This window comes from Castor canadensis, chromosome 5 (assembly GCF_047511655.1).
Source record: "Castor canadensis chromosome 5, mCasCan1.hap1v2, whole genome shotgun sequence".
NCBI lineage: Eukaryota > Metazoa > Chordata > Mammalia > Rodentia > Castoridae > Castor > Castor canadensis.
Window position 1 is genome coordinate 60,950,955 of NC_133390.1, and position 26,526 is coordinate 60,977,480.

A 26,526-nucleotide genomic window follows, 5' to 3' on the forward strand; every position below is an offset into this window, starting at 1 on the left:
ATGAGCATCCTTGTTTGGTTCCAATATTAGAGGAAAAGTTTTCAGTTTTCCACCATTAAGTATCATGTTAGCTGTAGATTTGTCATAGATGATCTTTGCTACATTGAGGACCACTCCTTACATACTTATTTTGTTGATAGCTTTTTATCATAAACAGATGTTAAATTTTGTTGAATGCTTTTTCTGCATCTATTGAGAGAACTATTAGGTTTTTTTCCTTCATTAAGACAAGACGTACTACAGTTATTGATTTGCATCAGACTTACTGATTTCATGTGTTAAGTCATCCTTCCATCCCTGGGATAAATTTCACTTGATCATGGTTCATGATCCTTTAAATGTGTTGCTGAATTTGATTTGCCAATATTTTGTTGAGTATATTGCGTCTATGTTCATCAAGAATATTGGTTTACAATTTTTCTTCTTGTGTTCTTGTCTGACTTTGGTATCAGGGTAATACTAATCTTATAAATGAGTTTAGAATGTACTCTGTGCAATTTTTTGAAACTTTTGAGAGGGTTAACATTTGGTAGAATTCACAAATGAAACAATCTAGCTCAGGATTTTGTTGGGAGTTTTGAAAAATTATTACTGATTCAATCTTCTTACCTGTTACTGGCATGTTCAAATTTTCTATTTCTTCATGTCTCAGTTTTAGTAAGTTGGAAGTATTTAGGAATTAGCACATATTTTCTTTGTTATTTGTTAATGTATAATTATTCATAGCAGTCTCTTCTAACGAATGACTATCCATTCATTCTTGATTTTGTTTAGTCTTCTTTTGTCTCAGTCTAGTTAAGGGCTTCTAATTTTTTTTAACTGCAAAACAAATAACTTTAGTTTCCTAGATATTTTCTATTGTTTTTCTGGCCTCAAGTTATTTGTGCTATAACCTTTGTTATATTTTTCAGATACCATATTTGTAATGCAAAGCAGTCATGTACTTAATCTCACTCATTGGGGATGAGATAGCTTAACATTTATTGTTTGCATAAATAATAAGACATAAACATTCAAAAAGGCTCAGTAATACTCCCAAAAGGACAGCTAACTGAGTTGTCTTGCAATTCAACAGATAAGGTTTCAGAGCCTGTGTTTAAATGTCACAGATACAAACTATACTTAGAATAATATCTTTATACAACTAAGTATCTGAAAAATCTGAAGGTTAGGCGACCAGGAAGTATAAACTTCCTAACGTTTTGAGGAAATTTTAGGGTTATTCATTAAGAGATAACAGAGTTTGGCTCCACCTAGAAGAATTAGGTGAAATTTCAGTATCAGTGTTGGAGTTCAGCTAGAAAATAAAGTATTTCAACTGTTATTGAGGATTTTTTTAATCAACCAATTCCATGGGTTTTCCACTCTACCTCATCTGCTTGCTGCTGATGCCTTCCATCTGCTCACAAGAATCAGGTAATTCTTGATTTTTTACTCTCAAATGTGTTTGGCTGGAAATCAGTGGCAAATAGACACCAGGGTTTTGGCTACTTACTTTTATGAAGCTAAGTGATCAGAGTATGAATCATGTAGCTCTGTAATTGTGTAGCTAGAAAGAACTTTGAGCATATTTGAAACCATGAATTACTATAAACAGACAATGGAAGAAAGGTAAGAATGAAGAAAGGGACAGTGCTTCTCAGATATGCACTTTCTCAAGCTAGAGTCCATAAATCAGCTAGAAGCAATTGAACTCTTGAGAAAATTTGTTTTGTTTTGAAGTATTTCTTGTGAACATATTCAACAATGAATATGCCTTTTAATTTTGAGACTGACTTGTTTTGATGTTCTTTTTGTCATCCAGACATTTTTTATTATGTTAAATATCTAAATCATTTCCTTTTTGGGCTTGTCTATCATTACAAACCTGGGGGGGGGCAGGGTGGAGAAATGACCCAAACAATGTATGCACATGTGAATAAATGAACAAAAATATAAAAAAAAAACAAACAAACTTGGATACCTGGATACTTTAAGGATTTAATGGATGTTCAGTCATAATATGTTCTAGTCATTTAAAATGATTTAATTAGAGATACTTAACCCAATCCATCTACAATCAGCTTAGTTCATGATAAAGGCAATAACCAATTTATTTAAGAATTAAGAGCTTCCATATGATCCAATGGTATTGCATCTGGAAATACACACAAAAAAATCAAAGTAAACTTACTATAGAAATAGCTGTATGCCCATGTTTATTGAGCACTATTTACAAAATAGCCAAACTATAGAACCAGCAAGGTGACCATCAACATATAAATTAATATATAAAATGTGGTACATATATACAATGGAGTTTCACTCAACCATAAAGAAGAAGAAATATAATGTAATTTTTCTGGGAAATGGGTGGAACTACACACAAGGTCATGAAAGTTAAAGGGGATCATTGGGCAGGTCGTAGGATAAGGATAAAAGGAAAGTAGGAAATAAGAAACAGTAATAAAGGATGTGAGTAAGATAAAAGTACATATGTATGTATGAAAATTTTACAATGAAACTCCTTTGTACAAGTAATACATGCAAATGAAAAAAGAATTCAGTAGAAAACAAAAAACATGGCACTCTGAATAGAACAAAAGCCATAACATCTGCTTAAGGGGTTTCTCCTGGGGAAAAGTATCATTTGAATTCAATAAGATGGTTCAAAGTTGAATGATGGGTGACAGATGCTAAAGACAATCTGAGGGCGATAGAGAAGAAAACAGCAGTCTTGTGTTCCTTCTCCTTAACGTATTTTAGTGCCTAAAATGCACAACCAGAGGTTGAGGTTTAGCTTAATGATGGAGCACATTCCTTCATCCCCAGCCCCAAATAAAACCAAACAAATAAATAAAATTCTTGATGAAGAAAAGTAGTTCTGTCATTCAATAGCTCAGAATATAGGGAAGACAACATGTGAATAAATAATGAAGTGGTATGGCCAAGCAGTTACAGAAATTGTTACAGAAATAATGATGGGTAGCTGGCTTTTTTATGTTGTTGTTTTGAGTTTCCTTATACATTATTGGGTCCTTCCCAAAGCAGGGACTGAACTACCTATGGCAACTAAAATGTCTACAGTAATTTATAATTGCCTTGCCTGCACAGTCATTTTATACAATCCTCTGTGAGTCAGGTGTCGTGTTTCTGGAGACCATTGATATGCGTTTCTATCAGGTATGTACTTAGAAGTAGGTTTGCTGGCTATTGGAGATGCCTATGGACAGCTTTAAGACATTACCAAAGTGTTTCACAGAGTGGTTAAATGAATTTGTACTCCTCCTCAACTAAATTTGATTTAGTCTGCCTCTCATTTCACTCATTCTGCAGCAGTGTAGTCCTCATTTTTGTTTGTATTTCCTTGATGGTTAAGTTAATCACCCTAAACATTTTTATTGACCATTTGAACATTCTCTTTTGTGCCTATTCAAATATTTTGTTCTTTGTCTTAATTGACTTGTGGAATAACATATAGACTAGGATATGTCTTTCTCTAATATATTTATAAAAATATTTTTCCTCACTTTGTGGGCTGCCTTCTTATTTCTGTGGATGTATCTTTTGAAGAACTGAAGTTATTAGATCTTAAAATAGGCCTTGTACTTGCTAAGTAAGTCCTCTACCAATCAAGCCAGGCTTCCAGCCACTATGTTTTAGGTATTTTCAAATAGGGCCTTTCCAGTTTATGCCCAGGCTGGCCTGGAACATAACCTTCTTATTTACACTACCAGGAAACTTAGAACGAAAGGCTTGCGTTGCCATTCCTAATTTTTATTGGTTGAGATGAGATTTCATGAACATTTTGCCTGGGCTGGCCTTGAACCACAGGTGTTTGTTCTCCAGTCTCTGCTTCTAGAGTGGCTAGAATTACAGGAGCGAGCCACTGGTGGCTTAAACTTCACTTTTAACTTTTATTATTTCTTATTACTAAGAAAGGAATGAGGCATGAAATAACTGTTGATGTGTCTCCTACTTAAGAAATCACTGGCTCCCATAGACATAAAGATGTTTTATAATACTTTATTTTAAAAGTTATGGTTTATCTTCCATAGTTCAATTTTTAACACATTGAAAATGATTTTCATCTCTGCCCTAGGTGGGAGTCACTATGTAATACACAATTTTTTCCATATATGTGTCCCATTCACAGAACTGTTATTTTGAAAGATTTTCATTTTTTTTCAATCCAACATTACATTACTTTAGTTCTATATCTAGATAATAAGTCTTCAGTTTGTTTTCTTGGCTTTTTAGAATCAACTTGTCAATTTCCAGAATTAAAATTTTAAGAAACTGGTTTAGTTTTGATTAGATTTTCATTGAATCTCTTAAAATTAGTTTGGAGAGATTTGATATCTTTAGGTTCTATGCTTGAATTTGGTTTAGCTTTCAATTTATTTCTCTTTTTGGATTTTCCCAGAAATATTTTGTAGATTTCAGTGAGGTCTTGTGTATCCTTCATTAATTTAGTGAGGGGTTTGTTCAGAAATTTTGCCCATTATAGTCATTTGTGGGTTTTTCCATTAATGTTACTTAAAAGTCCTGAATCAAATATGTAATTTATAAATGTTTTATATTATTATAAATGTTTTATATTATTATAATTGTTTTATATTATTATATGTTTTCTCCAAATCTGTGGCTTTACCTTTTCTCTTTCACAGAGCAAAATCCAAATTAATCACCTTTTAAAATTAACATGGCAGTTTAAATTGATTAACTTATAAATAACAAATAATCCCTTTTCTCTACAATTTTCTTAATTTTTTCCTCTTTTCTTTGTTATTATCTTCTATAGTTTTAATTTCCTACTGATAGACCAGCAGCATGAAATGGGAGGTATCATCAATTTCTTGCCTTTTCTTCTAATGTCCAGCTTTCAGGGATAAGCATTTGCCTCTGTTTATCACGAATTCTAATGTGTCAAAACATCATGGATATTCAGTTCAAATTATTTTCTGCCCTGAAAGTATAGCCCTCAGTGGCAAAGCACCTGCCTGGCAGTCATGACGCCATTAGGTCTGATGTGCAGCAGGGAAAGAAGGAAGAAAGGGAGGGAGAGAGGGAAAGAAGGAGGGAGGGAGCAAGAAAAAGAAAAAAGTATTTCATATTGGCTTATCACACCTTTTAAATCATATACTGCTAGATGCATATTTGTCTCCTCAGCATCAAAGTATTAGTAATTTCTTCTGCGCTTCTGAGACGTTTGATTTAGTCCTTTGGTTTCTTAACCTGCACAGTCTCAGACCTTGGGGACTGTCCTGAGGGGAGACAGCTCTAGAATTTCCTTAAATCTCCAATCTTGTTGTTCTGGCCAAGGGACCACCCACAGCTCTGTAGATCTTCTAGTCACCCAGCAGCAGATTCTTAACCTGGATCAACAAAATCCCCAGGAACAGAGTGCTAGACACTTTCCAGTGTGAATTCACCACTCCTTCCAGAGGTTTTTAACTCTTTTGAGCCCCTTCCTAGACATTTTTATCCTCTAGGAACTTTGGGACTGGAAAAATTAAACTTCCACTGTGTCTCTGAAATTTTGATTTGCTTCCCACTGCATGCAGATTTCTAATTCAGCAAAGATCCTAAGTCGGGGGTGTGGGGGAGCTGACAAGTGCCTGAAGCTCCACAAGTGCTCCATTTGTCACTCCAGTCACTGGAGCCCTGCAGGGTTTCAGTCACCACTGGTGCCTGTGTTCCCTGACGCCCAGGTTCTAATCCACAGAACTGACATTAGCCCCAGATTATTGCCACTGAGTCCCTTCTTTCTGAAGTTTTATTCCATTTAATTTTTCTGGGTTTTGCACTTACCTGATGTACTTGAATGTATTATTGTGTAATTAACCCAATTTTCTTCTTGTTCTCTGTGGAAGTCTTAACCAGCTGCAAACTACCTCATCCTACCTAGAAATGACACTTTTGAAAATATGGTTTTATTCTTGTTTACAATTGTATATTGTGACACTTTGAAAAATATATATACACACGACACATACACAAGCACACACACATGTATGTCACTTAATAAGCAAATTTTCAAAAGCCCTTCTACAGAAATGAAGAAAAATCAAAAATTTCATTTCAACTTCCTACTAGAGAATAACCTAATCAGATTCCCCTTTCTATTACCACGAGGGGTGAAGGAAAATATTTAACTTCTTTTTTTCTTTTATTCATATGTGCATACAATGTTTGGGTCATTTCTCCCAAACTTTTTTTTTTTCTTAACCAACAGAAAGATAGTGACTTTCTGTCAATCCTTTACTGTAGCAGAAGACTGAGTTAATCGGTGCTTTTGGAAATCTCAGGATAAGTCTTGTCTGTTATCTTTGGACTCTGTGCCCATAATTACCACATACTTTCTGTGTATCTGTTAATGGCATTGTTATTTGTGGTCCACTAACTACAAAGTATTTTTGTGGGGAGTCAGGTGCATGCTCTATACCTGTAATGCCAGCCCCTGGGAAGCAGATAGAGGAGGATCAAGAGGTCGGGACCATTCTGAGCTGCATAGTGAGATCATATCCCCAAAAAGTAAAACAACACCACCAAAAAGAATTTTAAAATTATGCTTGTCTTATGTTGGTTAATTTACATGCTTCAAAATTTCTTTTGTACTCAATAAATACTACTTAGGTAGTATGTGCCAGAACATATTCTAGAAATTATATAGTCAGTGGTGAAGAAGATAAGGATTTTGTGTTTGTATGTGTGTGTGTGTGTGTGTGTGTGTGTGTGTGTAGCTCTGGGGATCAAACTCAGGACTTTGCCTGAGCATATGGTAGGCGTGTGCTCTACCACTGAGGATATATCCCCAGTAATTTTCTTCTTTCCTTCTTTCCTTCCTTTAACCCTTCCTCCCTCCTTCCTCTCTCCCTCCCTCCTTCCCTCCTTTCCTTCTCCCATCTCTCTTTTTTCAGACAGGATCTCCATATGTAGCACAAGGCTAGAATCAGAATCACAATCTTTTACCTCAACTTCCCCAGTCCTGGGATTACTGGCACACCCCACCAGGCCCAGCTACATACTTCATTTTCTACTGATGGGGCATAGGGAATAAAATGCTGACTATAAGGCAGAGAGATAAGTGCTATGATAAAGGTAAGCTGGGTTATTATAAAAATACATTTCTCTTAATACTGGATTTTATTTGTAGATTTTTCATATAGGATAAAGCATAAGAAAAATGAGACTGCTGTATTGGGAGGAAATGTGACCATTTTCTGCAACTGGACAGCTCAAGAAGATGTTGTGCAAATTACATGGCAGAAAATTCAAGATTCTTCCCCACAAAATATTGGCACTTATAGTAGTAAATATGGAGAAAAGATTCTTCCACCATATGTAGACAGACTGCACTGCAAGATCCTTGAACCCAATTCCTCATTCATAACTATCCAGAAAGTGACCTTTGAAGATGAAGCCTGCTACAAATGTCTGTTTAATGTGTTTCCACATGGCAGCCACGGAGGAGAGATCTGCCTTAACATTTTGAGTATATTAATGTTTTCTGTAGGGTCAGATGACTGGGGTAGAAATCAAGGGGTAGTGATGCTTTAAGTTAGGGTCCAAAGAAAATGCTAGGGGATGAAAGATTAATAGACATCATCCAGGTCAAGTCACTGATTACAGAGAATATAAAAATAAAAATGGAAGCCAATGATGGTTATGTGACTTACCCATTTTCACACAGGCAGGACCTTGTCCTCTTTGTTTAATTTCTTTACATTATACTCGCCTATCTTCCATCCAACTGTACTGTTGAAAGAAGAGAGGAAAAGAATAAAAGATAATACTACAGAAGGACAAAGAGGGAAGATGAAGCTTCTAAGAGAATAAGGATTTCTCAGTCTTTAAATAAACCAAATGTTATAGCACTAGTGATAATGCCATAGAGTCCCCTTATTCCGTTGCTATAAATTTAAAGGATTGGGGTTTGTATAATGTAGTTTTCAGATTAAATGAAAGTTGAAAGGGTGAGTAGAGGAACTGGTATTGTGAGATTTCATAAAAGGTGAGGAAAGTATCTGAGAGGGATATGTTTTCAGCATTTGGCTCCATATGAAAATTTGGGGAAAGTAAGTCTTAAGCAGCACAGGAATCTAGTATGACATGCTTTTGTATTTAATTTCATTTTTCTTTCTTTCTTTTTGCCTCAGCTGTATCCAACTTAACAAATGAGAACCGATTCATCTCTGACTCTGAAGGTTCTCTTGAGCTTATTTATTCAGCTGTGGGAAAGCCTGCTCCTCAAATCTCTCTTTTCCCCTCACAAGTCCTCATGAACCGACCAAAGGAATACCTTGATCAGAGCCAGAATGGCACAGTAACCGTCACCAAAATATACACTGTCTCTTTGGAGACTGTGCGGTTCTTGGGACTCCAACACCTGATTGTGCACATGGATCACCCTCTGAGGAATGAAGAGAGAATTGTTCCTCTGTCAGTAAAACAAGAATGTAAGTAGAAGTGACAGCTCAGTATGGGGAAATAATTATCTTTCTTTAAAATTTATTACCGGAAGAGTTTGTATGAATCAGTATTTTTGAAATTGTAAACCAATGAAGTCTACATGTGTGGTTCCAACTCTCAAATAACTAAGTCTCTTTTCCAAACCTGCTTGCAGGATCAACTCTTTCTATATGGCACATTATGAAATTGATTTCTTCATTTGTGTTCTGTTGAATTTCTGCCATGATCACTGAAAACTGGGCTCATTTACACGACCCTCACTTTCTCGTCCCTCCCTTTCCCCTCCATATAGGTTTTTAGCTGCTTACCCCTGCCACCTTCATGACTAAATCTGTTTCCTTTCCATGGACCTCAGAAAGACTTTCTCAGCTCTTGGCTTCTTCTTGCCCTACTACAGTCCAAGCTCTGTAGCTGTATTTTCTTCTGTTTCATAACTGTAAATTATAGGCATGAATCTCCCATAGGACAAATATAAAGGTAGAAGTCAGAGGATAGAATGTAAATAATTGTTTCTGTATTCTGCCTAGTAATCTTTTAAAGCTAGAGTAGTCTCTAAATACTTATTGTAAATGCTATTAGTTTGGGGTTTTAATCTACAACAGTACTATTCACCTTCTATTATCTCACCTATCCCTTTTTCTCTCTTTCCCTGATTTCTTTGGAGTTATTTCATGTTCTCCATTACTTTGTAAAATATAATTTTCCTGTTCTTCTTTTATTGGTGAGTTGGAGATTTTAACATACATCCTGACTTATTAAAGTCTAATATAAATTAATATGTTTATCACTTCCCACAATGCAACTCCCACTCTTTGTGCTATTGGTTTTTTCACTTTATACCTTCACACCTATTTAAATATGACAATAGACTTTTGTCATTGTTCTTGCTGTTATTTATAGCAGTTTCACTTATATTTACCCTCTCTGTTACATTTTGTTTTTTTACTACGTTCCTAGTTTTCCCTGGAATCAACTTTCTTCTACACAGAAAATTCTCTTTTGAGTTTCCTGTAGTTCAAAAATGCATAGATGGCTAATTCATTTGATTTTTTTGGCTATGTCTTTATTTTTAAAGAACATCTTCACAAAATTCATAATTTCACTTTGGAAGGCTTTGTTTTTCATTGGTTTGACAATTTCATTCTATTGGCTTTCTAATTCTATTGCTTTTATTCCCTCAATCCCCACTCTGGATGCTTATAAGATTTTCTGGTTGTGTTTCTTTTTTGCTAGTTTCATTATTATATGCCTTAATACACTCTTTGTATTAATCCTTTGTATTAATCTGTGGGTAGTTATCTGTCTTCACTTTGGAAAAATTTTAGACTCTTACCTCTCCATTTGTTCCTGCTGTCCATTCACGCATATTTTTTCTGGGACTCCAATTCATTAGGTGCATGTAATCACTAATTTATCTATATTACAAACTCTGTGACACTCCAATACCCAGATCTCTTTCTTTGTTCTTTTTTTTTTTTTTTGAGACAGATTGTTGTTATGGTGCCCACACTGGCCTTGAGCTCTCAATTCTTCTGCCTCAGACTCCTGAGTGCTGGGTGTAAGTCATGTTTTTACTTTTATAAAATACATGGCCATTTTTTTCACTGTTTACTAGACTTTATCCATGAGAAACTTTAGATATAATTAAAGCCTTGTATTTTTGTAAAAACTCTATGACACATAATTTGCATACTATAATTCAATGATTTTTAATATATTTACAAAGTTCACAGTCATCAGCAAATTAATTATAGAACATTTTTATTATCCTGCCCCCCCCAAATAAAAACATTCTCTTTTTTTCCTATGACAATGATTTTTTATTGAGATAAAATTCACATAACACAAAATTCACCATGTAAAGTCTGTCTCCCAGGGGTTATGCAATAATCATCACGGTAGTCCTTGCCAAGACTTGCTATTCTATTTTTAAAAAATGACTGTAGCCATGCATACCAAGTGATTTCTCCTTGTGGTATCCCAAATCTCTCATGTCTCCAGTGCTAGGGAACTACTAGTCTAATTTATGTCTTTGCACATTTGCCTGTATGTACATTTCGTAAAAGTGGAATCATATATGTGGACTTTTGTAATGGGTGATTTTATCTTTTTTTTTTTTTTTAACAGAGAACATTTACTTTTGCTTTGTTTCAGTGTTTATGCTAGGGACCGATTACTTTAATTCAAACAGAAATGGAGATTATTTGAAATTGGTTTCACTCCTTGAAAAGTCAGTTTTTCAGCATCTCATTTTTGACCTTCACCTTAAAAACTGGCAATATTTTGGGGGTGAAAAAGTATCTCCAAATGTCAGACTTACCTCGCTTAGCAAACACCTCTACTGAATGTAGGCCCTAATTTTGTAACCCTTTGGTATTTCAAAAAGACTTTTAAAAATAATTTGTCCAGATTTTCTTAATGTTCCCCATGGCCCAATTGGCCATTTCTGGAATTGAAAACTGTCTTTATTCTCCAAACTCATAATGATCATCACCATTTCTTCATTATAACTGCAGTCCTGTGGTCTTGATGTCTACAGGCCCCTTGTCACCATGCTTGGTAGTTAATGTGCTTTGAACCCCTACTTGCTGTTTTCAGCCTGCATCACATAGCCTTAGATATTTTTTACAGAAGTGGTGAAGAGATATTGGCTTACTTACCAACTAGAGTTTCCATTCCCTCCTCTTGAAGAAAGGTAGAAATGCAACTTCCATTCTAGTATTTGGCACAACTTTAGACTATTCTATGTTTGAATAAATACTACAGAACAATATTTGAATATCAGTTAAGGTACCCCAATCCTGCTTATATCTTACCCTAAGGATCGTGTCCCAGAAAATGGTATAATTTCTCCAGTGGTGTTATTTATACATCAATAGCCTGTTTTTCATTTCCTATTTCACAGTCAATAGAATAAATCTTTCTCTTCAGCTTAACATTGACTGTGATCCAATTTTAGTAAGTAGCAGGATTTACATGTCTTTACTTCCTTTCTTTGTCTCTTGTGAGCACTAGCTAGCAACTATACCACTCACTGTATGTGGCATTGACAACATTGTTTGATTCAGAGAACAATTGTGGAAGCTATCTATTAGGAGGTCTTTCAATGACTTCATTTATTACAATATTTGTTTGAATCATATTACATTGCTGATAATCAATAATTTACCTATAAAATAGTCAACTTTTAAGGTTAAACATAATATAAGTAAGGGAATAACATTTGAACATTATTAAAACCCACCTAACAAAACCTTCAGTCATGAAATTTCATTAATTAGAGGGTCTTTACTATTTTTCAACATCCAGGACCATTGGCCATGTGAACTGAATATAATCTAGTGTCAATTGAGAACGTCTCATCAATTTTTGAATTAAAGGTTCTCTGGAATAACAAAATAAAGGGCAAAATGATGACTAGCATGAAATAAGACTATTTCAGAACACTAACATTTAGGCCAACACTAATCACCCTTCCATCTCTTTCAGCACCACCTGGCCCAGACTGGGTCCGGAAATCAATTCTGTAGAATGAAAACAATGAGCAGTTTTCCTGTTGTCTCTGGTATTGTGCTAACAGGCCACAAAATCTACCTTGCAGTCTATAATGCTCTTATGTGTGATTAATAGTTGCATAAATATACATTGTGTAATTACTTTATGTGATTGATAGTTATACAATCTTATATTGTATAATTATATCATGTTATTGATAGTTATACAATTTTATATTATATAATTACATTATGTGATGGATTGTTACACAATTGCCCTCAGATTTCTAATGTATTTCTCCATTATCTTGGAACATCCATTCTCTCAGATGAAGATTTTTATAATAAATATTACTGAATTTTCTTTTGATAACATAATAGTTTCTCCTAGTAATAATTTTAGTTTGATTTGTTTATCCTTTAACATGATGAACATTTGGTGATTTCATTCAATCCAGAGACTCAAATCCTTCAATTGTGAAAATTTTCTCATTTCTTTGAGATTTTGTCTCTGTTCATCTGGTTCTGTCTTTATAAACCTCTGTTTAAACAACATTAAAAACATTTAATTAGATTTTTTTTTTCTTTTTAAACATTCATTTTTTCTTTTCTTCATATGATCTGGGAAATTTTCTAAAATTGTCCTCAAACATCTCATTGGATTTTTATTTCTTTTGCCATTCAGGGTTTCAATTTAGAATTCCTTTTGCAATTTAAAAATTAAAATATATAATTTGCTCATAGCGTTATTTTTCAGTTTTAAAAAGTGATATCTTCTCAGATATATCTGAGATTAATAATTTGGAAGTATAATAATTATCTTCTGTATCTTTAATTATCTACTCCACTCCTCCTACCCCTACCATTTTAGTTTTATATTTCTTTTACTCAGGCATCTCATTTGGGTGGTGGGCTTCCTTCAGTGTCTGATAAGCCTTTACTGGAGACTTATTAAAGGCTGCAATTTATGGAGGGGTAGGCTTTTGTTTGTAGGCAAAAGGCAGCAATTGCATAGGAGACTCTAAAAATTAGAATGTAAAGGCTTTCACCTTGACTCTTTTAGGCATTCACAGTAGGCTCAGTAAGTTACTGAATCTATCCCTCCATTTTTTGTTTTGTGAGGAGTAAGCTAGCTGTCCATAGTTATGCTTTGGACTATGGAAATGGGTGTTTTGGGCTGTAACTTTAATTCTGTTGCATTCCCCCTTCTTTTTAGCCTCACTGGGACTTTCTAGCTCTTCAGGGCTCTCTACAGGTGAGGTCTATTTTCTGCTACCCTGGTTCATCCTGCACCTGCATAACTCATTCCTCTGTCTGCTTTACATCTTTTATAAGTTTGTTCCTTCACATTTTCTTGTCACTGAAGGCCATGCTGACATTTTTCTTGTTTTGCATAAAAATCTGTTATTTTTGTTACTTATTTTCAAAGGATTCCAAAGAAACATTAGAGCTATTTTTTTCTGTTTCTTGAAAATGAAGTTAATTGGCTCCATTTTCCTGGTAAATTTTACTAATTCATGAAATTGGATTATGCCAATTGAACAACACAGGTATCTCCCCATCAATCTATTGGCTAGATTTTTGTGGTTAATTTTACTTTTTTACTAAGATGCAAATGTCAGTAAAGAAGCAGTTATCAATTTGGTAGAAGATTCTTCCTTGCTTAGCTTTTTGATGACTATTAGGGACATTAATCCCTGATTCTGCTGTGCATATGAAGCTTTTTTCACTCTGCTTTGTAGATGTTGACTATAGGGATGTGTTCACATTTTAGTGTCATATTCCTCACATTTGGTCCCTTCTGCCTATTCAAAAGGGCTATATAGTATCTCATTGAAAAAGAACATAAATAAACCTAAAAACTGAGACACAATGATATCTGTGCAGTTAAAAGTTAAGTCAAAATTTCTAAGATCATTTGAAGGATGAAGAAACTACTTAAAGGATTTCTTTTTTCCTTGAATGGCAATGAAAAATTTAAAGCAACAAATTAAAAAGGGGTGAAAGGTTATTATGAGCACAAAAATGATTTAGAGAAATTAGGAAGACCAAAAAATCCTACCATAACAAGACCTAAGAATACAAAATTCACAATATTTCATGCATTTAATATAAGAGAAAATTTCCTTAAGGGCCAACGTATATTCATTTTTCTGTTGTATCTGTGAACAGTCATTGATAATCATGATGATGGCTTTTGTTAAATTTAAGTGCAGTGAAAAATGTAAGTTATGTTTAAAGGCTGCACAGAACGAAAGAGATATCTATAATTCAATTTAAGAACAGTATGGATCAAAATAGCTGTTTTGAAAAGTTGTTGATACTCAAAATTTTGCAATGTTTGTTTTTCATTGAGTGAAAACTACAGAATCAAAGCAGAACTTGTTTTCCAGTTTTGTCACATAATCACTGTGTCTTCAGGTGATTTTCTGAATATCGCAGAGACTCCATTTCTCCAAGTACCTAATAATTGTACTCACTACATTAATGGCACAGTCCTTGTAAAATTCTTATCACATTGCTTAACACATTGATCTTAAATATTTGTTATAATCATAAATTTATTTTCTTGTGTTATTACAGACTCTGTAAATTTCATTTTACAGAGTGTCAATATTACATTTTCCTCAAGGATCTCAAGTTTAAGATCTGCCTGGGCTACATAGCAAAACCATAAAAAAAGTCCAAAAGGGGGTGGGCCTTTGTAGGTGGTGGGAGGGTGAATGGAGGGAATAAAGGAGAGTGAATAGGGTTTATTTACATAAATAGAACAATGAAGCCTGCTGCATTCTGATTAAGTGAAGGACTGGTGAGGGAGAGAGATGAACCTAACCAGCGAACATTATAAGTATAGAAATGTTACAATGAATCCCTCCTGTACAATATAATATATGTTAATAAAATACTTCCAGGAAAAAGCAAGTAAACAAAGACCAAATATGGTACACTTTTGGGTAGAATGAATTTGAATGTCAATGAAGCAATGGCAAGTCAAAAAAGCATTAGGAATTAAAGGTCCAAAGATGACACTGCAGTGAACAGGAAGGAAGTATACTCACAGAGAACATGCTTCTGGTTTGTGTTTTTCAGGTGCTACTGGTTCCTCTTCTGAGTGTGTGCTTATTATTATTCTCTCCATTTTTTCATGTATCTCATTAAGCATTAATGTTGGTCTATGTATTCTTCTCAAAAAGAAAACGTAAGTTATATTACTATCTATTTGTGATAGGGAACATGAGAAAACTACAGATTGAAATTTAATTTAAAAATTCCCAAGTCTCTGGCAAGATCCATCATGAAAAGAATAATGATGGAAAACTTTTTCTTACGCTTAGTAGTTCTGCTATCATGGGTATGTCCTTGATAAAATGATACTTAGGATTGTTATCAAAATAGACTGTTAAAAATTGTTTATGCTTATGGTAAATTGAGTTTAAGATTCTTTACTGAGAACAGATTTTTATAGGAGACACCTGGAAGAAGATGTCTATTGAGTGGTCTTAAAAAGCTGAGACTAGAAGCCTTTTTAGGTCCACCTGACTAATCCATGATGTAAAAGAGATCTTGCTTACATATTAGTGTAATTAATCATCCATCCATTCATTCAACAATAGCATCCTATTTGTTATGCATTGTTCTCAGTGTGGAAGACAGAGACAGAGTAACCTCAGACTTCAGGACCTTACATCCTAGTGGGAACAATGGATGACAACAACAAAAAGGAAATGAGAATATACTAGGCAGTGATATACTGTAGAAAACAAGACAGAATGACATGATTGAAAGAGACCATGGGGCCAGTTTATGCTGAGTGGTCTGTCTGGGAGGTAACATTTCAACCGACCTGAGTAAGATAAAAGTCATGAGTGAAAGCACCAGCCTAGCAAGTGTGAGGTCCTGAGTTCAAACACCAGTGCCACAAAAAAAATCAATAATTGCTTACATGATTTAAATGATGCTTCGCAGAAATGGAAAAGGTCGTGTTTAAAATTTATGCAACAAAATTGGAGAAAAGGGCAGAACAGGTTCTGCCTGGAAGTGGGGCGTGGGGCTGTGGGTAGAAATGGCCCAAACAATGTATGCACATATGAATAAATGAATAAATTTAAAAATTAAATTCATGGACAGACTAAAGGAATACTCACGCAAAGTTAATATTCATTTTCACCATCATTATGAGATATGAATGCTGAACAAAAGTAAACATACTTAAATAAAGAGTAAAGTTAAAATTAAGTGAATACATAGCAAAATCAAGAGTAATCTAATAGAATAGCATACATATTTTTAATAAAAAGCCATGTATAAGAATGTTTATAGCACCACTATTAGAAATAACTTCAATTTTTAACACAAATGCCTATCAACAGTTATGATATAGAGTATTGATACAATGGGATTAATTATGGCAATAAAAACAAAGGAATTGCAACTGTATGCTACAGTAACATAGTTGCATTTTTTAAATCTACACTTGGGTGAGAGATTTCAGATCTGTAATATACTCTATAAAGAATTTATATAAGGTTCAAAATAGACACACCTGGTCTATAGTCATATATATTGGAGAGCAGTTACCAACATGGGAATGAGTTGTGGTAATGACAAGATGGCAGAGCAGGCTCTGGAGAACTCCTGATTTTTTTTATTTTTGAGCTAGATTCTGGCTATGTAAGTATATTTACTCTACAACAGTTCAAATTGTGTAGTTAACATGCATCATAAAGATACTCTTAAAAGATTTCCTAAAAATATACCAGTGCAGCAAACTTTGTAAAAGACAAAATGGAATTCTGTTTTCCTCAACACTTTGAAAACACTAACTCATTTGTTTTCTTGGCTCCAACACTGGCCTCCAACACAACATTTGTGTCCTTTGGTTATATTTTTCTTTGTAAATGCTACTGATCTTTTCTCTTTTTTAGCTTTTGTAATTTTTTTCCAAGATTCTTTTAATTTGGTCTTAATTTCACTATATATGTGAGTTGGTTTTCTCTTGATATCTTGTTTGGCACTTCATTTTCTTTTTTTTATTATTATTCATTTAGTCACATGTGTGTACATTGTTTGCATCATTTCTCTCCCCTGCCCCCCTTCCTCACTGTCTATCCTCCACCCCATTGCTTCCAGGCAGAACAGAAAATTATCTCTAATTTTGTTGAAGAGAGGGCATAAGCATAGTAAGGAAGACAAAGAGTTTTTCTAGTTGAGTTAAAGATAGCTATACAGAGAGATTCCTAGCATTGCTTTCATGCACAAATGTATTACAACCCAAGTTGATTCATCTCTAACTGTTCTTTACACTGGTTCCTGATCCCCTGCTCATATTGACCTCTGTCACTTTAAGGTTTCTGTATTAGTTCCTCTGGAGTAGAGACATCAAAGGCTTTCATGTTTTGGGTTTTCTACCTCTCCCCATACCTCCCATATATGCTCTCCCCTTGTCATGTGACCCAAGTCCAACCACATTGCTGCATTTGCCCTAGATCTAAAGTCCACTTAAGAAGGAGAACATATGGTTTTTGGTCTTCTGAGCCTGGCTAACCTTGCTTAGAATGATGTTCTCCAGTTCCATCTGTTTACTTGAAAATAGTAAGATTTCATTCTTCTTCATGGTTGAGTAAAATTTGATTGTGTATAAATACCACATTTTCTTAATCCATTCATCAGTAGTGGGGCATCTTGGCTGTTTCCATAACTTGGCTATTGTGAATAGTGCTGCAATAAACATGGGTGTGCAAGTGCCTCTGGAGTAACCTGTGTTGCATTCCTTTGGGTATATCCCCAGGAGTGGGATTGCTGGATCATATGGCAGATCTATGTTTAGATTTTTAAGAATCCTCCAAATTTTTTTCCAGAGTGGTTGCACCAGCTTGCATTCCCACCAACAGTGTACAAGGGTTCCTTTTCCCCCACATCCTTGCCAACACATGTTATTGGTGATGTTTTTAATGATGGCTATTCTTATGGGGGTGTGATAGAGTCTTAGTGTGGTTTTGATTTGCATTTCCTTTATGGGTTTAGAAGGTGAGCATTTTTCATGTTTTTCATGTTTTGGCCATTTGAATTTCTTCTTTTGAGAAAGTTCTGTTTAGTCCAGTTGCCCATTTCTTTATTGGTTCACTGATTTTAGGAGAGTTTAGTTTAAGTTCCCAGTATATTTTGGTTATCAGTCCTTTGTCTGATGTGTAGCTGGCAAATATTTTCTCCCACTCTGTGGGTGGTCTCTTTAGTTTAGAGACCATTTCTTTTGTTGTGCATAAGCTTTTTAATTTTATGAAGTCCCATTTGTCCATCCTTTCTCTTAGTTGCTGGGCTGCTGGGGTTCTATTGAGGAACTCCTTGCCTATATCTATTTGTTCTGGAATGTTTCCTGCTCTTTCCTGTACTAACTTCAGAGTTTTGGGTCTGATATTAAGGTCCTTGATCCATTTTGAGTTGATACTAGTACAGGGTGATAGACATGGATCTAGTTTCAGTTTCTTGCGTACGGATAACCATTTTTCCCAGCAACATTTGTTGAAGAGGCTGTCTTTTCTCCTTCGTTTATTTTTGGCACCTCGTCAAAAATGAGGTGGGTATAGTTGTGTGGATTCATATCCGGGTCCTCTATTCTGTTCCATTGGTCTTCATATCTGTTTTTGTGCCAGTACCATGCCGTTTTTATTGCTATGGCTTTGTAATATAGTTTGAAGTCAGGTATTGTGATACCTCCAGCATTGCTCTTTTTTGCTGAGTATTGCCTTGGCTATTCATGTCTCTTGTGTTTCCAAATGAACTTTAGGGTAGATTTTTCAATCTCTGTGATGAATGTCATTGGGATTTTGATGGGAATTGCATTAAACATGTAGATTGCTTTTGGTAGTATAGCCATTTTTACTATGTTAATTCTACCTATCCATGAGCATAGGAGATCTTTCCATCTTCTGTAGTCTTCCTCGATCTCTTTCTTCAGCAGTTTGTAATTCTCCTTGTAGAGGTCATTCACATCCTTTGTTAAATTTACTCCCAAGTATTTGATTCTTTTTGAGGCTATTGTGAATGGAATTTTTCCATATATTCCTTCTCAGTTTGTTCATTGTTGGTGTATAGAAAAGCTAATGATTTTTGTATGTTGATTTTGTATCCTGCCACCTTGGTATAACTGTTTATGGTATCTAAGAGTTTTTGGGTAGAGTTTTTTGGGTCTTTAAGGTATAAGATCATATCATCTGCAAATAATGTATTTTGACAGTTTCCTTACTTATTTGTATTCCTTTTATTTCTTCTTCTTGCCTAATTGCTCTGGCTAGAAATTCCAGTACTATGTTGAATAGGAATGGAGATAGTGGGCACCCTTGTCTCATTCCTGATGTTAGGGGAAATGGTTTCAGTTTTCCACTGTTAACTATGATGTTGGCTGTAGGTTTTTCATATATAGCCTTTACAATGTTGAGGTACATCCCTTCTATTTCTAGTTTTCTTAGAATTTTTATCATGAAGTTGTGTTGGATCTTGTTGAAGGCTTTTTCTGCATCTACTGAGATGATCAAGTGGTTTTTGTCTTTGCTTCTATTGATGTGCTGTATTACATTTATAGATTTGTGTATGTTGAACCACCCCTGCATCCCTGGGATGAAGCTAACTTGGTCATGATGTATGATCTTTCTGATGTGTTGTTGGAATCGGTTTGCCATTATTTTATTGAGGATTTTTGTGTCGATATTCATTATGGAAATTGGCCTATAAGTATCCTTTTTGGAGGTGTCTTTGTCTGCTTTTAGGATAAGAGTAATATTGTCTTCATAAAATGAGTGAGGCAGTGTTCTTTCCCTTTCTATTTCATGGAACAGTTTAAGAAGGGTTGGTATTAGTTCATCTTTAAATGCCTGATAGAATTCAGCAGTGAATCTATCAGGTCCTGGGCTTTTCTTTTTTGGGAGACTCTTGATTGCTGCTTCAATTCCTTTTTGTGTTATAGATCTATTCAGATGATTAATATCCTCTTGGTTCAGTTTTGAATGGTTGTAAGTTTCAAAAATCTGTCCTTTTCTTCAAAAATTTCAAATTTATTAGGGTATAAGCTCTCAAAGTAGTCTCTGATGATGTCCTGGATTTCTGTGGTGTTTGTTGTTATCTCCCCTTTTGCATTTCTGATTTTACTGATTTGGGTTTTTTCTCTCCTCATTTTAGTCGTATTTGCCAGGGGTCTGTCAATCTTATTTATTGTTTTCAAAAACCAGCTTTTTGTTTCATTGATTCTTTGTATGGTTCTTTTTATTTCTATTTCATTAATTCAGCCCTTACTTTTATTATTTCTCTCTGGCTTGTTTTGGGATTTGCATTCTTGTTTTTCTAGGACTTTGAGATGTAGCATTAGGTCATTGATTTAAGATCTTTCTGTCCTTTTAATATATGCTCTCATGGCTATAAACTTTCCTCTTAGGATTTCTTTTGCTGTGCCTCATAGGTTCTGGTAGGTCATGTTTTCATTTTCATTAACTTCCAGAAAACTTTTAATTTCCTCTTTTATTTCATCAATGACCCATTCGTCATTGATCAATGTGTTGTTCAGCTTCCAAGTCTTTACATGTTTTTTACTGCTGTTTTTGTTGTTTTTTTCTAGTTTTAATGTATTGTGGTCAGATAGAATGCATGGGATTATTTCAATTTTCTTATATTTACTGAGGCTTGCTTTGTGCCCTAAGATATGGTCAATTTTGGAGAAGGTTCCATGGGCTGCTGAGAAGAATGTGTATTGTGCAGAAGTTGGATGAAATATTCTGTAGACATCAGCTAGGTCCATTTGGTCTATGGTGTGATTTAGTTCTAGGATTTCTTTATTGATTTTTGTTTGGATGACCTATCTATTGGTGATAGGGAGATGTTAAGGTCTCCCACTACCACTGTGTTGGAGTTTATATATGTTCTTAGGTCCTTCAGAGTATGTTTGATGAAATTGGGTGCATTGATGTTGGGTGCATATAAGTTGATAATTGTTATTTCCTTTTGGTGTATTTCCCCTTTTATTAGTATGGAGTGTCCTTTGTCTCATTTGATCCATTTAAGTTTGAAGTCTACTTTGGAATAAGTATTGCTATCCCTGCCTGTTTCTGGAGGCCACTGGCTTGGTAAATCTTCTTCCAGCCTTTCACTCTCAATCCACCTCTGTCAATGAGGTGGGTCTCTTGTAAGCAGTAGATTGTTGGATCTTCCTTGTTAATCCAGTTTGTCAATCAATGTCTTTTGATGGGGAATTTAGTCTGTTAACACTCAGTGTTAGTATTGATAGATAGGTGTTGATCTCTGTCATGTAGTTAGTTGTCTTTGTTGTTTAAGGGTTTGATTGTGTGCAGCTGAATCAATGTTACTCTCTACTTTCTTGCCTTTTCTTCTCCTGTGGTTTGGTATTGCCTGCCCTTTCATGGCTTTTTTTACTTTCACTTTCTGTGTGCAGAATTCCTTGTAGAATCTTTTGTAGTGGTGGCTTGGTGGTCATATATTGTTTTAGTTTCTGCTTATAATGAAAGACTTTCATTGCTCCTTCTATTTTGAATCATAGTTTTGCTGGTTAGAGTATCCTAAGGTTGAAGTTATTTTCATTCAGTGCCCAGACCTTACTCCATGCTCTTCTTGTTTTTAAGGTTTCCATCGAGATATCTGCTGTGACTTTGATGGGTTTACCTTTGTATATTCTTCATTTTTTCTCTCTTACAGCCTTCGATATTCTTCTCTATTCTCTGTGCTTGTTGTTTTAGTGTTAATATGTTGTGGGGTAGTTCTACTTTGGTCAAGTCTGTTTGGTGTTCTGGAGGCTTCCTGTACCTGAATGGGCATAGTTTTCTCTAGATTTGTGAAGTTTTCTGTTATCATTTTGTTGACTATATTGTGCATTCCTTTTGCTTGTACCTCTTCTCCTTCTTCAATGCCCAAGATTCTGAGGTTTGGTCTTTTGATGGACTCAGTGAGTTCTTGCATATTCTTCTTGTAGGTCTTGTGTTGTTTAACTAATAGTTCTTCAGTTTTTCCTTTAACTGCCATTTCATCTTCAAGTTTTGAGATTCTGTCTTCTGTTTGTTCTATTCTGCTGAAATGGCCTTCCATTTTGTTTTGTATTTCTGTTTCATTCTTTTTTTCTGAGGTTTTCCATACTGTGGGTCACTTCCTCTTTAATATTGTCAATTTTCGTCCTTAACTCATTTATCTCTCTGTTTATGGTGTTCTCTGTTTCAGTTTGTTTATTTAGGGCTCTTATGATTTCCTTTATTTATTTTGGTGTTTTCTCATATTCTTTATTTTTGTTGTTTTTGAATTTCTTGAGTGCCTCCTGTAGGTTTTGGTTGACCATGTCTAGTAACATCTCTGTAACATTTTCATTGATTACTTGCAGGATTTCTTCTTTCAGGGTGTTCTTAAGGTCTTTGTTGGGTTCCTTGGTATAGTTTATTTTGTTGGAGTCTGGATCTGGGTATCCATTTTCTTCATTTTGCTCTGAATCCTGTACTACTTTATTTTTGGGGGGAGAATGGCTTCCATCCCTTTTTCATCTACCCATATTTCCACTAGGTACTGTTTTGGTCCCTAGACTATGTGTAATTTAGTATTAGCTGGTTTACAATATTAATACTCACAAAACCAAGAGAGAAGGAGAAAGAGGAGAAAGAGAAGGAAAGAAAGAAAGAAAAAAGAGAAAAAATGGGAGAGATGGTGGGTGATCAAACAGCAAATCAGACAGCCAAACTCTTAAAGAAGGGAAGAAAAAAAAATCACCAGTTCTGGAACAGTAGAATTACAGTCTTAGTTGTTCTGGTGTTACTCCTTTAGCATCCAATTCTGTCTGTGTCTCTTATGCAGATTTGGAGCCCTCCTGTGGTGGCCTGCCAAGCAGGGGCCTGGTGGAGCAGCTATCTGGCAAGTCTGTAGAGCTGGGGCCCAAGGGGCCCAAGGGGCCCAAGAGGCGGGGAAACCGGTGGAGCGGAGCAGTGGCTCTGCGGGCCTATGGGGCGGAGACTTGGCAGGCAGGCTGTTCTTTTAGTAGATCATGGTGTGGAGAAACCTTCCATGATCTAGAGGTTTAGAGTGCTATACTTTCAGCTCTTCCTGGTGCTTTACCTCAAACAAGCATGTCTCCAGTTGCCATCTTGGGTTCCCCTCAAGGATTTCTGTTTGATTCTTTTTTCTGAGGTTTTCCATATCTTTGTTGAGCTCTCCTCTTTCATATCTTGTGCTGTCTTTATTTCATAAATCTCTTTTTATAATCTCTTTAGTTTCATTTTGGAATTTGTTGAAGTCCTCTCTGAGTTCATTTAATTGTTTCTGTGTCTTTGTAAGTTTTTTATTTGTGTTGTCTTGATATTTTTTGAGTTGATTTTGTATGGTCTCTTTAAATGCTCCTGCAGCTCCCCTATCAGATCCTCTTTGAGCATCTCTTTATGTAATTCATTGAGCTCATTGGCCTTATCATCATTCTACTGGGGTGAGCTACTAGGTATTCATTTCCTTCATTTTCCACCAAATCTTCTATTGAATTAGTCCTTCGAGGAGTTGTATTCCCCTCCCTTCTTCTCCCCATGCTTCTATTTTGTGCTGTGCTCCTGTGTTATTGATTGGATAGTTGGAAGTTTTAATTACCTGTTACTTTTCCCTTGACTTAACTACTATGTTGTGACTGGGTTTAGTCATTAACTAGGTTGATGTGCTATTTTTGTTCCTGACCCAGAGATACAAATTAGCAATAACAAATTCGCAGACTCAATGCCAGACTAGTTATTACATAATATATATAGAACCCCTTGGTGATATTATCTATAGGCAGTGGGAATTAGGGGGAAAACATTTGTTTGGGTAGAGACAGATACTTAGGTAATTAAAAAGATGGTGCTGCGAGGCAGAAGTGGAGGGAAGCAATGACCGGGGGAAGAGGTGTGTGGGCTACAGGGTATTAGAGCCCTTGTGTTTTGTAGGGTCTAATTCAGTTGTTGTGGAGGAGGGTGCTTGTGTTAGGGATTGAAGAGGGACAGGATGGATGGGGATGGAAAGGAAAGTGAGGGAAAGCTGGGGTGCCTTCAGAAAAGGAAAAGGAGAGACATGCTGGAAAAGAACTAGGGAGGCAAGACCTGAGAGGGGCCCTCAGCCATCAGAGGAACACTCTGAGAGAGATGAGAGCATGTCTTTCTTACAGGCTGGGGTTTTTAAGCATGCTGTGGTGAGAAAGAGGGAAGGTTGGAAGGGGATGGGCATTAGATAAGGTGCTGGGAAGGAGGATGGGGAGGTATTGGTGGGAAGGTCATGGGGATGGGCACCTTTGTGTGTTGTTTTTCTCTGGCTCTCTTACCAGAGGTAGCCACATTTGAATTGTTCCAGTGTTTCTCAACATTCCAGTGAGGATAATGCATAGGATTGGTACAGTAGTACACTAGTTAGAAGGTGGTGAGTGTGGAGGAAGTAGGGGCAGTGGGGTGAAATGTAGGAGGAGGTGAGGAGGATAAGGTGAAGACAGAAGGAGAGAATGGGAGACAAGCACAGACAACATAGTTGGGGGAAAGAAGGGAAAGTAGGGCAAGAGAGGGATAAGCCTGTTGATATTTATGCAGAAAGGAAGAGGGGAGATAGTTAATAAAAGACTATAGCACAAGAAAAGGAGAGGAAGTAAAGAGAGTAAGAATAAAGATAAGATAATAGTAGTAATGAAATTAAAAATACTACATAAAAAGGGGGTGGCAATCAGTTCACAGAACACTCTGGATTTATTCCTTTGGCACCAAATCCACATACTGATGCTTTTGACCGGGCTTTCTCAGTATCCCTGTCCCTTCTCAAGGTTGGTATGCTGGGCCATGTGGTGATGGATGCTGCCTCTTTTTGTCAGACAGCTTAAGGGGGAGTCGGCTTGGGGTTTTGGAGCCCAGTGTTTCCTTGGTCTGATGGGCTGTCTGATGCAGGTGGGATCTCTAACGAGGTCTCCCAAAGAGGCTGGTTAGTGAGCAGTAGGTGTTCCCTTTGGCCCACAGGGCACATTGCTGTTTGGCTCCATGGTTGCTCACTACCAGATTCTCCAAGGTGGTCAGATGTGTTTCTGTTTTCACCAGGCAGCACTGAGTTGCTCCACAGCTGCTTTAGCTCTGGGTGGTAAGCCCCACTCCCAAGAAGGCAGGGCAACTCAGCTTTGTGCCCTACCCATAGTCCCAGGAGATAAGCTCAGAGATCTGCCATGCCCCCACTCTGGCCCTGCCCCTGCTCTGAGAGATCAGTTCTGTATTCTGCCCATGCCAGGCAGCAGTGAATTATATTCTCTGTCTATGCCACTCAGTTTTTTGTGGATACAATCCACCCACAAGCTGTGCTGTATTATGTTCCCACCTGTTGGGGTTGTAGATTCATACCTGGGGAGGTTGTAATGTAGGCTGTGTCCACATGAAATGGGTCTAGCACATCACAGAATACAGTCTTCTGCTTTTTTCAAGAGAAAAAATAAGATAAAAGGGAGAATGGCTAGTGGCTTTTCCTGAGGCAGACCAGAAGCTGTTCTGTTCTCAGCATATGCTTTCAGCTGTGCCATTGACATGCTGGATCTTCTCTGGCTGTTATGTGCAATTAAAAGCTGTTTTAAGACTTATCACAGAATTCAGTTCAGTTTGACCCATGGTCTTCTGCTTTTTCCTAAGAGAAAAGAAAAAAAAAAGAAAAAGAAAAAAGAAGAAGGGAGAAATGGCTGGCAGCTTTCCCCAAGGCAGACTGGTGGTTGTCCCAGTCCCAGCTCACACTGATGCCTGTGCCAGGACTTCCTTGGCTGTTATGTACAATAAAAAGCTGTTTTAAGGATCAGTCAATGAATTTTATGTGCACCTATGTGTTAGTGGTAATTTGGTTGGCTAAAAAGAATCAGAATTACCTAAATATACCTACCACAACTATAAAGTGTTTTCTAAAATTGTGGAACTCAGAACTTCTGCTTCACTATGCTATCTGCCATCTTGAATCTCCATAAATATTCTTACTAAATTAAATCAATACACTTATGTTGAAAGACAGACACTTGAGAAAGTGGTTGAATAAGGAGAAGGAAGGAGTTTGGGGGATGAAGGCCATTTTCCCCTGAGTGACTGAGGAGCTTTGTAAAAGCAACTTCAGAGGCTGAGTTCAAAGAGAAAATTTAACTTTTTGGCAAGAAAGGGGAAGTGAATTACAGTTTGCCAAGATAAGAAAAGAGCTTAAGAGGCTGAATACATACTGTAAATGGCTGAAAGGAGACATTATGGATCACTTATTAAATATGGAGTCACTTCACAGCCTAACTAAAGAATAATAGTTATAGGTACTGAGAGATCACTGTATGCTAGGAATTATTTAATCTTTTTCCGAGATTATGAGTTTGGTACTACCTATTCCACTGTCCTCTAGCAGAAGCATTCAGCACCTCACCCAGGACACATGGCTATTCTATGAACTCACTGGCTATAACCTGTGTTGTGCCGGCCTTCTCTCATGGGGGCCAGTCATATAATCCTCCTTACTTTGCTTTTCACATCTAACTCATATGAGAAAATAACTATGCTTCCAAATAAAGAAATGCTCAGGATTTTCTCTTGTATTTTGATCT

General features: G+C 36.1%; 2 protein-coding genes across 2 annotated transcripts in view; one reads left to right on the top strand and one right to left on the bottom strand.

Moving 5' to 3' along the window:
- The window catches only part of Slc9c1 (solute carrier family 9 member C1), a 79,560-nt gene extending 71,835 nt beyond the window's left edge, over positions 1-7,725 (bottom strand). The window contains exon 1 of the mRNA XM_074075225.1: positions 7,662-7,725. The gene's annotated coding sequence lies outside the window, so the exon portion shown is untranslated. The remainder of the gene's footprint in view (positions 1-7,661) is intronic.
- LOC109685421 (OX-2 membrane glycoprotein-like) lies at positions 1,580-15,243 on the top strand. The gene is made up of 4 exons (XM_074075226.1): positions 1,580-1,611; positions 7,152-7,477; positions 8,142-8,441; positions 15,039-15,243. Exons 1-4 carry the CDS (start codon positions 1,580-1,582, stop codon positions 15,149-15,151), a joined length of 771 nt encoding a protein of 256 aa, XP_073931327.1. The 3' UTR covers positions 15,152-15,243.
- The last annotated feature ends 11,283 nt before the right edge of the window (positions 15,244-26,526 follow it).

Bases quoted from the DNA above. Each gene is read 5' to 3' on its own strand.
- LOC109685421 (XM_074075226.1), top strand. From the start codon at position 1,580: ATGAATTACTATAAACAGACAATGGAAGAAAG. The intron at 1,612-7,151 runs GTAAGAATGAAG...TTTTTCATATAG, and splicing joins AAACAGACAATGGAAGAAAG to GATAAAGCATAAGAAAAATG. The intron at 7,478-8,141 runs GTATATTAATGT...TTTTTGCCTCAG, and splicing joins GATCTGCCTTAACATTTTGA to CTGTATCCAACTTAACAAAT.